The sequence below is a fragment of the Pholis gunnellus genome, assembly GCF_910591455.1.
Source record: "Pholis gunnellus genome assembly, chromosome: 9".
Classification (NCBI taxonomy): Eukaryota; Metazoa; Chordata; class Actinopteri; order Perciformes; family Pholidae; genus Pholis; species Pholis gunnellus.
The window spans coordinates 16880866-16897001 of NC_136535.1; the positions used below are offsets into that span (position 1 = coordinate 16880866).

Below are 16136 nucleotides of genomic sequence, written 5' to 3' on the forward strand. Positions count from 1 at the left end.
TGACATCTCAGATGTGTGTGTACGGATATGTAAGTGTGTGTGTGTGTGTAGGTGTGTGTGTGTGTGTGTGTGTGTGTGTGTGTGTGTGTGTGTGTGTGTGTGTGTGTGTGTGTGTGTGTGTGTGTGTGTGTGCGTGCATTTTGAGAGCCCAAGGGCTGATTGATGGACAGTATTTACAAACAAAGCGCCCCACCCGTCAGTCAACATAACTGAATGCAGACGGCATGGAAATGTCAGGCTCATGCACAGACAGAGACGTGCACGGGAGTATACATATCCGCAGTGGGCACGGAAATGTCAGCCGCACTCAGACTGGGCACACTCACTCGCGAACGTACAAGCACACACGGGTCTCAGCGGCGCAGCGCCTCTCGTCCGCCTGCTGTTGGTACAAGAGCCTCTAACGAAGCGGTCGCTGTTCCTCGCCGGAGACAAGACAATAATGACGTGCGAGCAATGTAGAGCTGCTGATAACAGGTCTATTAGCATCTATTAATGTCGTTTGGCCACAGACACCGAGGCCTTCGTCAGCCTCAGACTGACAACTCCTCTGCTGTGCAGACACTGTACAGACGCTGTGTGTGTGTGTGTGTGTGTGTAAAAATTACAGTTGCAACATTATAGTTGTACAGCTAAGTCTAACAGTAACTGCAGACAAAGCCTGTTAGAGCTACTTTAGGACAACTGTACCCTCAGTAGTTAAGGGGGGAATGGTGTCTATCCACCTATTTATATATAGCCTATGATGTGGTTAGACAGGTCTAGTTGTAGGAGAAAGTATGCAAATTCAGTTCTATTGCATATTTTGCATTCCATTGCATTCATCAAACAGACAGGCGAGGAATAACCGCGGGAAATGACAGCAATCTAGACAGTCATTTCTCGTCTTTGGCTGCAGTGGTGATGAAAGCAGAGATGAAAAGCCAGTAATCGAGAGGATGTCAATACTGTATTCTATGTTTAGATGTATACATGAGAAAATAGGCCTGATAGCACAGGAACAACCCATTTACCTTGAATCACACCTGAAAAATGTGCAGCGACGGCAACATTACCATAGCTACTCAGTATTCAGGTGTGATGTGTGATGTGACACATCGCTCTCTGTCACAGCACAGGGGGAGGACGCCCTGCTCCCCTTTTCCAACTGGGGAGCAGGGCGTCTAATGTAACGTCATTAGAATCGCAGTGGAGGTTAACATTGTCGTAGTTGAAATTTGGGTGCAATTTGAATTAAGAGGCATTATTAAAACCAGAATTCAAAGAGTAAACTGACGAAAGAATAGTCAAATGTAACTGTCAGTAATCTTTCAGGAATTCTGGGGCAGAATCTGGATGAAGTCAAAGTTCATATAAACAATGAGAACATTGTTTTAAACAATATATAAAAGCGCTTAAGCGCAATTACAGTAACGTTATGTGAGTAACCCACATTATGGCATTTATATACTTTGTAGTGGATATATTGAATTATGGGCACTCATCAATACAATATTAATATGAACATCTACAAACTTAAAACAACTTAAACTATTTGACGTCATCCCGTTGCAGTCATCCATCGCCTTGCTGTGGAGAACAAATTTTTCACGTCACCATTTCTTCTTTGTTTCAGTGACGGTACGATCCCCAGCAGGTCACACGGCAACAGCAGCACTCGTTTTCCCCATTCTTTGACTTAAGTAGGTCCCTTAATACTGCTGCTGACACTGTTTACAATTATAGAATATCCCCTAAAAGGACTTCAGTATAGGACACATGGGGCAGGATGCGTAGCCTTTACAACCTTAATTATGGTCATGAATGCTCGTTTATTTACGCACATGTGGAATTCATCATGTTTCCGCAGTTATTAAAGAATCCGAAGCTAGGAGCGTTTGCTGAATCACACTCGTGGCACACTCGAGTGCACCGTACAACAAGACGTAGGAGAAAGTCGGGATAAGAATAGGAAAGTGTTCTTGCTTGAGGTCCATTGTATTCAACTCATACAGTTGTCCTAGGGACCATTGCTTTTTCCAGCTGCAGCCTCTGGTCACATAATAGAGGCTAAAGTCCGTTTTGGCACCACGTGAGAAGTGAACTCTTTGTCATGTCCGTTAATGCGATAATATTCTTTAAGCAGTGTTTGATGTATCGTGCAGATGTATGGCTGTAACTTTTGGGTTAAACTTGATCGTGACAAAAAAAAAAAAGAAGTGTTTTTGCATCTTGGTCAGCATCATGGTCAGCATAAGTTCAAGTTTAAATAATTTGCAGCAGCAAAGTGTAAAACCTGAGCGCTGTGCTATACCCAAAGTCACAGCGCCTCAAGGTTTGCTGTGATTGCTCGCACCATAAGAAAGCAATTGCTCGTGCTAATGCAAAGCTTTTGTTCGTGATCATGTGTTAACAGCCTTGTTAAAGAATTTTAAATAAATATAAGGGGGAAGGGATTAATTTGAGGAGCTGTCAGCTTATGCGATCAATCTATTGTCGGTCGGTTTGTGCATGTGTACACAGAGCAAGATCACACATGACGCGCACTAATCTGTTTAATTCAAACACTGAGATTTGTGCGTTCGAATGAGTCTCACAGTCTGTTAGCTGTGTGTGGGAGCACGATCATGTGTATGCACATGTGTGCCTGTGGGTGCGAGGATAAACCGAGGATTGACAAAACGTATTTTTGACTGACTGTTGATCTGTTTGTGTGGCGTTTGAGTTGTACAAACCATTAGTTTTGCTCAGTAGCTCTGTGTGTCTTTGAATCTGAATCGCAAAGGAAAGGAAAACTGTTTAACTCTCTCTGAGTGTGCGCGAGTGTCCGTGGTTGAACCCATTAACTGAATAAATCATCCAGTATGATTGCGGTGTCAAACGGACTTGCTGAACCATTTCTGCTTTGCCCAGCAGTCCTTGTCCCTTTTTTTTTTTACATTTTCTAAAGACATGACACACTTGCACAAGACCCAAAAACTCCCAGCCACAGTTAATTATTGATTGGTTGGAACTGTCGCATCATTCCTCACATCTGTATAACTGTTGATGTACAAAACACAAACAGATGCTGGCCAGTGAGCAAATGAAATGCCATATGCTGATTTCACTAGATGTAATTGAGGTTGCTGTTATCATTTGTTGTACATCTGGTCGCGGCGTAGGTGGGTAAATAAGAAAAGCAGCCATCAAGTTGAACATCTGGGTTCGTTGTTGTGACTCTGAATCCTTCATCGCTCCAAGGTTGTTCTATGACTGACCCTTTATAAGGCCATTCTGTCTAAAATAGGAAAGAAAAATTGCATGTATACAAATGTCCGCATTGGCGTGAACGTCTTCAATTCTGTTCAGAACATTTAATCACTGAAGTTTAACAAGGCAGGTGGTGGTGGTATTACATCCCCCCCAAGAATTCCCTCCACCTCATCCCACCCACTCACTCACTTCTCGGTTCATCTGCAGCTGCCTTTTAACAAAGCCTCGGGGCAGTGGAGGTTTCCCGGTTTGATTCCTATTAAGAACAGAGCACTTACAGGCTGGGGGGGGGGGGGGGGGGGGGGGGGACGACGACGACACCAAAGGATTTTCAAGGCGGATTTCCACCAAATTTGCCCATCCTGACAACCGTATAGGCCAGATTGTGTTTTGAAGCAACACTGATGGTGCGTTTATCTGGGTAGTGTGAAGGGGTTTACTGATTCAGCCTTACCTGATCACTTATGATTAGATTGATCCGAGCTGCTTCAGTGATAACATAATTGATATTTATGACCTGGCACCTGATCAAGTCCAGTGGTGTGTGTGTGTGTGTGTGTGTGGTGGGGTGCTTACAGATTCATGGCAAGAGTAGAGACTCCTAGCCAATTTGAGCAAGGTGAAGAGGTAATTGCTAATGATGAATACTACAAAAAATGAAAATAGGACTTTTGACAATAACAAATGGAAATTAATCACCAGCTAACTTCCACATAATGCGCTTAGTCCTCAGTAACATCTCACTAGCCATGCTATTACCGAGATTCTAGTTAAAGATCATTTATTATTAACATTTTGTTTTTTTTCTGCTATTGCACTTCGGATTAATTTGCAGATTGATTGAAAATAGACGCGCATCAAATCTTGCATCCTCAGAACACAGAAGGATGTAACTAATATCTTTGTCAGTGTAGCCTAGTCATCAAGAAACACAACAAAACAAATCAAATCAACTGATTTCACTGAAGAAGAAGAATGTGCTCACCTGTAAAAAAAACTAGTACAATGATTCCTCTCGCACATTTGATTTCACTTCATAGCACATGCTACTTCTAGATTCACTCCATCACATCATGAACATTCAAACCAGCAGTGTTATTTGTACTAGTGAGCCATACCTATTCCATGAGCACCTTTCAATGGTAAAAGATAGAAACCAACTAAAATCTCTAGTCAAATTTCACTCAATATTCAGCGCTGTCTGCTTCCCTCAGCGCAGAGGGAAGGGCCGGACTTCTAAACACTCACGGTCAGCTGTGGAGCGCACCGCAGCGCATGGAAATGGTTAGAAAATTCCAAGATAACATCAAATAGCCTTAAAGAATTGTAAAAACAGAGCTCCAATCATTTTCAATAATCTTCTAAGACCGTGCATGTATCCCCAAGTACAATAGTTGCACTGAACAGGATTGTATTAATTAATTGATGGTTTGTTGGATAGGGATAAGGACACAGCGCGGTGACTGTCACACACTCAGCACATCTTCCCCACCTGTACATATGGACGGTGTAAATTAGCAAAGTCTGGAAATAAAAGTCAGTGAAAGCCCCCTCGCACAACCATTACACTCCATCTCCCCCTGTGAAGTCCTAATTAGCAGGAAAAGTTCACGATAACAAATCTCAAATGAATAAACAAATTGTATTCACCTGTCAAACTTCCATTTTCAAATGATATCATTTTGGAAGCAATCAGTCTGATTATTAGAAACGTATGAATACTGCTGTGACACTGGTGCTTAATGCTGCATGATAGATGCACTGGCACTGCGAGGACTATGTGAATGGAAGAATTAAGAGGGGAGGATGTTCAGGGACCACCTCACCCACAAGCAGCTTGATTTCTGCGTCAAAATCCTTTTGTTGGTCTTCCTCTCGGTAGTGGACGTGATTCACCGTAAACAATCATTCATCAGCAGACCCGTTCCTATGCATCAACATTCATGAGGTGCTTTGCCTTGAATCGTGGTATTCGTAAAAAGAATTTGCACACAGGTAGGCGCAAGGTTTTCTAAATGAGAATATTTTTTGGGCCTAGTTTTCTCATGTGTACATACGCAATCAATTAGGGTGGATCCTACGCATTGTTTTATGAATGAGACCCCAGGTCTCCTACTGATTTCCCTGATGTTTCTCCCCCTAATAAACTATGATTTGGTTTGTCGCACTGGAGATGAGAAGAAAGACAAACAGCCATAGTATCCTTTAGTTCAAACCTTATTTTAAGTTTAATAAGGTGGACGTAAGCGCTGTTTTCTATGACTACAGTATTTCAATACCCCTTTTGAAATTGCTTACAGGAACCCCAGTCCAGCGCTGTTCTCAAATCATGCTATTACCCTTGGGCAAGACATCATGGCAGATAAAGTTTCCTGATTCGATTCCTATTAAATAAAAACGTACCTTTCACACCAGACTTCACAGCCATACAAGGTCACACACACACACATGCGCAGAAACACACACAGAGCTATCTGCCAAGATATACTTCCTAGTGGGGGTTCAATGCCATCGATGAGCTTGGCACTGAGACTAGGCCAGCTAATACCCTGCTGCCCACTGGCTTTTACAAACACACAGACTAGCCTCCCATCAGTTCTGTTTCACTCAGACTATATTGCAAAGCCTGTCTGTCTCCATGCAGCGGTGGAAATACAGCTAAGGTGGAGGGATGGGCACAGGCAGAAATACTTATGTGCATACATATATACAGTACATAGGGGGAAATGTAAAAAGAAGCAGATGGGACAAATGATTTAGATCAATTGTAGCAATGACATATGGGCGCTTGACAATTCCACTAGTTACACTGAAGACCCCTTGAGAAAGTAGAGGCAAGAAGAGAAGGAAAAACTACGATAAGCACCTGCTCCTGTTTACCGGGGAGATTTTTCTCCCTCGGATTTCCCCCAGGAACGCAACCTGCCAAGGAAAAACTAGAGCTACAGTATTTACCTCGGGAAAGACCGAGATAGAAGTTGACAATGGTAAGAATCAGGAATGCGTTTAATCAGAGGATGATGATCTCTGTAGCTGTGGGGGATGGATCTGTGTGAGTGTTTGTCAGGTCTCAGGCTTATGAATACTAACTCTGTGGGGAAATAAGAACGATGAGGTGGCTGTTGTTCCACGGGCGGCACCGCACGGAAATATATGATGATGGTTCATGTGTCACCGCTGCTGCTTTCACATAATAGCACACAACAGAATACAAGGGAGCAATACAAGCAGATGTAATCATAAGTCATTTTGGGCAAGGATTTTTTTTTGTTTTTGTTATATTACTCTGCGCTGCTTGTTTTGGTGGTACAGTGTGGTGGTGAATGGACAGACAGAGTTGGAGAGAGCAAGTTTGTGTTGGCAGGTGTGTTGGCTTTCTGATGCCAGCTGTTAGTCCATCTGGCTTGTATGAGAGCAGCTTCACCGTGCAATGTCATTGTGACAAGATATTGTGACATAATTTAGCAAGCAAAATAAGGGCTGTAATGCTTGTCTTTGATTGTCACAAAATGAAGAAGCCTTTATTAAAGAGTGAGTTAACAACCCCTTTGCAGACCTTCAGCAGTTTAACTTCTGACCTTGCTGCAATTCAATACAGCTGAACTCCAGGACCCTGTTGACATCACAGTTGGATGTGGTCAGAGGTGGAATAGGCCGGAAACTGGTCTGGTGTTGTTACTCAATATCACTTACTACATTACATTACAGTCATTTAGCTGACGCTTTTGTCCAAAGCGACTTACATTGAGATGCTCCCATAGGCACAGCTACGGGAGCAATATTTGGGGTTAAGTGTCTTGCTCAAGGACACATCGACACGCAACCAGTGGTGCCGGAGCCAGGGTTTGAACCGCCAACCCTCTGATTGAAAGACAGCCCTGCTCTCCACTCCGCCACAGCCACAGCATTACTCATTTTATATTTATATCACTTTATCCGCAATTTGGTTGAACCATTTTTTATTAAAGTATTATCTTTTCTATCTCAAACTTGTCCACCCAAATATGTTTAAATAGGTGTTCATGCATTGGTGTCTATGCATCAGGTGACCATTTCTATGGCTGTTTAAAAACTGATATATTGATATATATTGACTGATATATATTGAATATTCCGTTCAGTTACATTTTGATGCGTTCAGTGAAAATTAGAATTCAAAAGGTAAATTATAACGTAATCATGATGTGTTCGCACGTAAACTCGTAAAATGTAGTGCTGGTGAGAAACTTGAATGAATCCAGTTGTTTGAAGGGGATGTTTTCACAACAAGATAAATAGATATTAGAGATGAATTATGACCTGTTTACACTAGCTCTAAGCAGCTTATACTACATCACTAAAACCACTAATGACAAGACTTGTTTTAATCAATAAAAATGGAATATTTTACTTCCTCATCATTTGAATTGTGTGTTTTTATGAAGAAAATAAAACACTACAGATGACTATCATAAAGTAAAAGGATAAAATGTGGAATTGTTGAGGGTTTACTGACTTCAGAGCTGTTGAAATGATTTTTTTGGATGGTGGCCAAAAAATAATAATTGTCTGGAGCCTTGTAGGCCAGCTGCTATAATCAAACAACAAAGGGATCGGTATCTGCCAATATGGATCATCAGTGATCGGCAAATAGTATCGGCGGCAAAAAAACGTGATCAGGGATCTCTAAAGGTTATATTAGATCTGTGATCTGATCCGTGACTCTGGTCCGTGATACGATCCGAACTGGGACCATTTATGATCCGTTGCATCACTACCAGTAATGCTTTAATCTATGGTCGTGTATTTTCCATAAACATTTTGCTAAGAAGTTTATTGTAAAGAACTGTATAATCGGTGACACATTTTACAGAAAACTGGGATTTTGAGAAAGAAACGCTCCGTTCAAAATAAATTTGTCATTTAGAATTTAGCTTGTTTTATCCGTACATGTTAAATATATGCTTGCTTGTCAAAAAAAAACTGTTTAGAAACAATTGGGAACTTATTAAAAACTTCTGATTGATGTTTATTCATTTTTTTTAAATGTATTAAGTTGCCTGACGTAATTTCTCTGTCTTTTTTTGTTTTTGCTTTGGCAGGATGATTCCATCCAGCAGCAATGACTTCCTGGTTCGGGATCTCGCCGCTGGACGCAACTATGATCTTTGTGTCCTGGCCGTGTTTGACGATGTCATCACATCACTGACTGCAACCCGTCCTTTGGGCTGTCTGTCATTCACCACGGACACGGAGTTCAGCCAGTGCCAGGCATTGCACAGCCACTTCCTGGGTGGCACTATGATTATCATCATTGGAGGGATTATTGTTGCTTCTGTGTTGGTTTTTATAATCATCTTGATGATACGATACAAGGTTTACAGCCACCAAGGGGCAGGCCACGGGAAAGCAGCCATTGCGGCGCCAGCGCCACGACCGCAGAGCAACGGGCAAGGAGGAGGCGGACAGGTCCAAGTCCTCCCTCACTCCGCCTCAAAAATGCCCGACAGTCAGGAGGACCAAGCGCTAGCACCGTCCAGGGCTATGTCTCCTAGCAACACTCTGAGAGACACCGTGGCATTGGTAGAGGAGGCGTGCGGTGGACGAAGCATAATGACAAGGACTGACTCCTTGGCCAATGAGGAGTTGCTCTCGCCCACCAAGTCCCGCTTCTCCTCCAGGGTCGCCATTGAGATGAAAAGCAGACCGCCGTCTGTCGCCAAAGAACCCACCTCCCCCAAGGAACTGGCAGGTAGTGAAGACACAGACATAGACGTAGACGTAGAGGAGGAAAGCAGTAGAGCAAGGGGGCATTTCAAAGAGGTGGAAAGAAAGACAATAGGATGTTGATAGAAAGCCCAAAAATACAGTCCAACAGAAAGAGATGGAGGATGAGAAATAGACAATGTGTAATTGGGGGGTTTGAAATTGAGCAAGATGATAACAGAGTGTGGAACAGTGAGAATCTGAGTGAGTGTGAAGGAGAGAATGAAGAGAGATGCCATCCTAGCACTGGGAAGATAGTAAGAGAGACAGAGGGGGAAACACTTGTTCTCTATGTAGAGCTGAAGTCGCATCTGAAGTCATAGTAAACTCTCTGTGTTCTTTATTTTCCACATAAAACAAAAAAGTCCCTCGTACAGTGTAGTGGAATTAACCTAAAACCTCACTTCCTCCAAGCTCATTGATTTTTTTGTTTTTCTGCTCTTGCCAATTACCAACCTTCATTTCTGAACAATGGAGGATACTTTACCAGGTAGATAACTCAAAGGCCTAGAAGCTGTTAAGGAGTTGAAGAAACTAGTGAGTTTATTTAGTTTGCCAAAGTGATATATGTACCTGATGCTGTGACCTTTGTGCAAGAAACTGCACTTCTTGGGCCTTTGCTCATGCTGAATTCTTGAGAAAGCTTTGTGGTTTGGAATCAGAGGAGAGAGGGATTTGGTAATGCAAGCGCCCCAGCTAACATTATTACGGTTAGTGTTTGTTGTGTGTCCTCTCTTGAGGTGCTATACAGACTAAGCACCCTGAGAAGGCTTGTTTGCATTGAAATTGACACAACCAGAGCTCTGGAGAGTGAAAAAGAATGTTACTTCAGTACAGAAAAAGAGGCTATTGAAGGTTGCCTGAGGTTCAATACCAAACGCCTTTATAAAAAATAGCGTCATGAGGAAGTTAAACATTTGCAATTTTTGAAAACTGGATTTGTCTTTTTAGTCATCACATCTGTGTGCCTTCCTTCAAGTTCCTTGGTGTATAAAAAACATTATACATTGTGTAAAAGACGCTATTAAGTCTTTAAAGGGGCTGATATGCTCTCATCAGTGTCTCTGCTGTTAATATTATATTTTCACGTATCCGTTAAAGAAAATACATAACTTTGACAAGCTTTTCTGACACTCTCTTCACAAACTTAAACATTTATTACAGCATATGAATGTTTAGACAGATGCATACACTCACAGTCCTAGAGTGTTCTCCTTTTGTCCTCAACGATAAAGGATGCTAAAATACATAGAAGAAGAAAAAAACATTGGAAAAAAAGATTTTATGATTTGCTGTAAAGTAAGAAGACTGGACGACCTTGGATAGCAGAGCCAAGATTTGTGATGAAAACTCTCTGACACCTAGACATTAAAAAAATCCATGACTGTGCAGGAACATAAAACTACTTCCTGAAGATGTTCCAGTGAGTGTAATTTATTTATTTATTTATTATTTTCCAGCCTTAAAACTATTGGTACTAGTTAAACTTCAGGCTACCATTCACTGTCACTTGATGTCTCACCTCTTGTGCCAGCTTGAATAAAGTATTTTTAGCTTCCACCGTAGTTGCTCCGGCCTTACTGACAGAAAATAGCTGTCAGCTGGTTGACAGTAGGTGAGAAACGGAAAGGCACACAGACAATTTGTTCTAAACTAAAACTGTAATAATTCATTTAGGTTTGTTGTAGTGTATTCACAGTATTATCTAAGTAGTGCAAAACCCATGACGGTAAAAGCGTGATGACTCTTTCCTTTACATGCGATGTACTTTTTATGTAACCTTTGTCTCATTGCCAGCAAAGGCTATTCGATAAAACCGTCTTATTATGTAATCAGGCCCCAAGTCTCTTGATTCAATCTTTTGAAGTGACTTGCATATGATCACAAAGATCGCTTTAAATGCTCAATAGAGCTACAGTAATAATAATAATAAAAATAGTATTAATAGTAATCCAACAGAGCATGAGAATATTCATAAACCCACTTCAGTGCGCTTCTCCTTTAACACTAATCCACTCAGGAAATGGGGGTTTCATTAGAACGAATAAATGGAGACACCATTTCACATGAGTGGCTTAAACAGCTGAGTTGAACTTCTTTATCAGCGGATGATATGTCAATTCAATTGGCCTCTTTGTATGGGTTGAAATGAGGTGTCAATGAGCCTCGCGTTGATAGCGGGAAAAGAGACGAGAGATCTGTGCAGCGGCTTAGCACACAAGTTCAGGGAAAGTTTTCACCTTTGTGAACTCAGGGGGAGACAAGTGAATGATTAGTAGTTAACATTTATTATGCCCTGAGCGGCAACAATATAAATCCCCCCGTGGAGTCCAGAGACACTGGCGGTGATGGTGGCTGATGAGGTTGATGAATCTGCGAAGATTGGGCAGAGATGAGGAAGGGGAGGGTTGCGTAACAGCAGCATGAACGTACTGAAGGTAGAGAGACAATCATATTTAAGAGAGACAGCAGCAAGATGATAGGCTAACGATGTCCTTGTGTCCCTGTGCTATTGGCTAGAGAGACCAGCTGATCTAGACAGCTGATATCATGATTGACAGCCCCAAACAATAACAGCAAGGAAATAATGAGTGTGACGGAATGAGGAGTGATGGCAGTATGGGAAATAAACTACGGGCTTAGGCATGCACGAGTATAGTCTTCCTGTCTGAACTTACGCTAGAGCTTCATTTAGTTGGACATATTTTACAAATTAAGTGAGCTCACATCACACTCTATAATGATATTATGAAAGAAGAGATTTTTGATGGTGTCAAGAGCCGTTCTCATTAATATGCTACTGGATAAAAAAACATCATAGTAACAAGGTGTTTTCTAGTTGTTTTTCTCACATCTGAAGCTGTGAGGGGGGAAAGTTTGTTGTTCAGAAGGTTGAAGGCCAACGAGGAGTTACAAAGCAGAGCAGTCGAGGAGTGCTCATTTGGGCTGTCACAGGAGATAATTTTTCCAAACTGGGATCAAGGAATTAGCATGGATGATTCTTTGTTGTAGCAATGAGGTGCCACCAAATGTGCAAAGTCAAAAGTCCCCCCTATAGGCCTAATTAACACTGACTGAAGTGTGTCACTCAAAGGAGCTTCAAAAGATCCCAAACTGCAACGACACAGACAAACAAAGCAATTATTAAAGTTTTCATTTTGACGCTTCACCCTGGAGGAGAAAGTTACCGCTGGCCCTTTTGTGTTCCGTGTTTCCTCTCTTTGATTCCAGGATCGCTGGCACTTTGAGGGCAACCTACAATGAGGGATAATACTCATGTGTGTGTACTGAGGCTGTTGGGGTTTCTCAGGGTGTAGCCGTGTCTGATGTGTTTCACTGGTTGCTGCATTGCAGAGAAAGGCAACATTGATCTGATCAGAGAGAGAACCGCAGTGAGTCAGAGCGCCTGAGGAACAGAGCAGCTGACAGATACACAGAGAGGCCCCATTAAAGGCCCACGGTTGTCAGATATGCAACCCAACATGAAAAAATAGGCACATTGTGGGTGATAGTTCTTGTGTTTGTTTGCTTTTCATAGACTGTTTTGTTCACATTCATATGTGAACTGGATACATAATTTTGAATTTGGTAAATCTTGTTTTGAGAAGTGCTTATAGGAATATATTTCCTTTTTTTTTAAACGGAAAACAGGTTACATGAATAAAAAAGAATATTAACCTATTTTAACCAGAGACTCATTTTGAAAGAGTTTTTTTTTTTGTGATGTACCCACTGGTGCAAGAGATTCCTTCCTAAACTAATGTAAGAAACTAAAGACACTCTGTAAAGATGCATTTTAAAGTTTAACTTAAGTTAATATCCATTTTTAGAGCCTTTAAGAGTCTTTAGAGTCTTTTAAGTGCCAAATTCTGTATTTGTTTTACTACTTTCTATTGTATCCCCCTGCCATCTCTGGGAGATACTCAATTTATCTGTCTCCCCTCATAATTTCCGCTGAGCCTTTAAAGGACTGAGGATTTCGTCCGTCATCCTTTAGAGGCATGAACACAGCAACAGATATCTTGTACATGTGGTTATGTTTGTATTGTATTTTACATACAAATCTGAACCTATCCCTCAGTTAGAATAATAAATCAATGAACAAATAGACAGTATGGAACATTCTGACAATCATAGTGTCATAGATGCCGCATGTGGAGTCAGCATCAGAAGTATCTCTTTAACCTAAATACTAAGTGGGCAATTTTCTATCAAGAGTATCAGTAATTATATGCTTGACACAAACAGTTTATGATTATTTCAAGCAAAGTGCTATTAGTATAAAAACAGGCAACCAAACATTGAATGTGTGTGTTTGTGTGTGTAATGTATTAACAACATTTTGGGGAGAAAAATGATGTTTCCTTCAAGGTAAACCATTAATTTTAAGGGGTTAAGACTTAAAATGGAAGTCAATATAATGTCCTCACAGGGATGAAAACAAGTGTTTACAGAATATGTGTGTGTGTGTGTGTGTGTGTGTGTAAGCTTGGCTACCAAATCCCTGCCGGTCTGTGCATGCATTGGTGTGCTGTGCACAAGGTTTAAGGTTTAACCGCCTTGAGCCAGTGTAAATGTTCCCACGAGGTTCGGCCAGATAGTGATAAAGCCGAGGACAACACGGGGATGTGTGTGTGACTCTGTGTGAAGTGCAAGAATGTGTTCTCCCCATGGCCCATCCATGAACCTGTAGCCTGTCTGTCCTCCATGTATTTTAATCTATCACCACTCCTTTCAATGTCATCCCGTATGCCCGGCCTCATTTTTCACTGCCATCTGTCTCTCTAAATTCATCTCTCGCAATACCCCCCCCCCCCCCAATATCTCTCTCTCTCCCCCCTCACACGGTGTTTCTCGAGCTCTCTCTGTCACTTTCTCTGGTCTTTCTTCTCAACCAGCTTTTTGACTATCCTGACATTTTTGCTTACTTTCTTTGTCCAATTGTTTCTGTGCTGTTTTGCTCCATCTGTATGTGTTTTTCTCTGATTTTCACTGTTGTTCTCAATGTCTTTCTCTCACTCTTTTGCCTTCTCTTTGCTCTCTCTCTCTCGCTCTCTCTCTCTCTCTCTCTCTCTCGCGCCTCCAGCAGCAGACGACAGGCGGCCTCATAGTGTCGAATGGAGAGACTTTAAGATCTGAAGGTCTCTTGGCCTCACAAAGCGCGCGCCCAGACTACAAGCAAAGAGTAATGACTGGCACTCAAAAAACTTGAGCAGTCCCTGGATTTATTTTTCTTCCTTAAAGTCTACCTACAGTTTCTCCATTTCCCTCACCCTGTGTCACTACCACCATCTGAGCCTTTCTTTTGGGGTTTCTTTTGTAACTTTCCTCTAGTGATTTTGTCTGCTGATGTTTTGAGATATCCAAACCATTGTGATTCCTGCCTCCATCACAATACAGCGAAGCATTGACTCTGTGGTTCTCACAGCCCAGAAAAATGCAGAAAAAATGTGTTGAATAGTCATTCGTCATTCGATAGAAATTAAATAGACTACTACTATATGTGATAATACCAGTTATTCTTTGGGTTTTGGACAATCACGGAAATTGTCACTTTGGGCTGTGATTTGAAAGCCCATTGAAAGTTTTCATAGATGAAATTGATCTATGTTATGAGCAACACAAACAATTCCATTCACCATTATTTCATAGGGGGAGGCAGGAATCTCCTGGACAAGCATCTCAAAATGTGTGAACTGACTTGTTGTCAGGTGGGTGAACTGATCCTTCCCTCTCTTCCCTTTTTCGTCTTTTTAATGATATATCTTTCTTCACTTCTAATACTCGTCCTCTCATCCCTTCCTTTGCCTCCTTTCTGCTGGCATCTCCCTTTTCTCTAATTCTCTGTTTGCACGTACTCTATCTTTGTAATCCTGTATTTACCTCTCCTTCCCCTATCCGTTTTCAATTCAGTTGTCTGTGTAGCAACTTCTTATTACTTATGTCCTTTCTATCCATGTCTTTACGACTCGCACTGCGTTATCGTCTCGACATACCGCCACCTCCGCTCCACTCTCTGTATCACCCCATCTCCTTCATCTATCTTCGTGGTGCAAAGGGGGATGGAGGAGAAGAGGGGAGAGGAGTGGAGGATGATGGAGGATAAGACAGTGTTGATGTGTTGTGGTTGTGATGGATGAATACAGACTGCAGCATTAAGAAGACTCCTTCATTCTTAATTTGACACAGTAAGCACTGGCTGTACATAAGTGCAGTTAACAAATATTCCTCCTGACAAATATGGAAAATAAATGCTCTCCTGGCAAACATACACATTACAAATAACAGCTGAGGCGATATTCTGCCCCAGCAAGTACAGCTTCATCAATCTCCAAGCTATTGCACTTCTTTGCTTTCCATGGTCAGCAGACCTCGTTTGTACAGGCATTTGTTGAATCTCTCATCTAAGGGAGAAATGAAAACCATTTTGCTAGGTAAGAAGACAATGGATATTATGATGGACATGCCACTTAAACCGAACAAAAAGCTGACGAAAAGTAGAAACATGCTGAATTGTTAGCCATCTCCTTGTTTTCCATTTGTTTGGAATAAAGTATGATGTAACCACTATGGATAACAAAAAAAAAACAAAAAAAACATTTGACCCTTTAATTCCTCCAATTTCATATTGTTTCATGTTCTTCTTTTTTCCCTCAAAAAAATACAAAAGTTTCCTCTTTGAATATCAGCTTTTCTTTGTCTTTTAAATCACTGCAGACGTTATGAAAACAAATGAAACCCCCTTTAGAGAATGTTTTAAGTCTGGCCAGTGTAGTTCAACTCGGGACACTAAACAACAGAAGTTAAAGTCACATAATGTTAAATGATGCCTCACTCACACATGTTGAAGGTAGTTGTATTATTTATGGTCTGTGGTAATTGGAATTCTAACTGGCATAGTCCAGATCCCACGAGTGCCAAACTGTGTCTTCTAGACCTGTGCTGTTTTACATATTTTGTTCCAAGAACCTTTGTTTTCTATCCTTTTGTCAAGACCTGATGTCCTGCTCTGCATCCCTGATGTTTTATTGATCCTTTTAACCCCCTTGTGCCAAATAGTCCCTTTTAGAACTGCTCAGTCCTTACAGTAATGTCATTTTCCATCTAGCCTAACGGAGTCATTTTAATGTTCTACTTTCTTTGTTTTCTTACTCTTC

At 41.4% G+C, this 16136-nt stretch overlaps 1 protein-coding gene across 1 annotated transcript in view; it reads left to right on the top strand.

Moving 5' to 3' along the window:
- The window catches only part of LOC306700602 (leucine-rich repeat and fibronectin type III domain-containing protein 1-like protein), a gene marked incomplete at both ends in the record, with an annotated part of 48123 nt that extends 34005 nt beyond the window's left edge, over nucleotides 1-14118 (top strand). Inside the window, 2 exons of the mRNA XM_079165663.1 lie at nucleotides 8316-8965; nucleotides 14066-14118. Of these exons, the coding sequence (XP_079021789.1) occupies nucleotides 8316-8965; nucleotides 14066-14118 (703 nt within the window). The remainder of the gene's footprint in view (nucleotides 1-8315; nucleotides 8966-14065) is intronic.
- Nucleotides 14119-16136: the final 2018 nt, after the last annotated feature.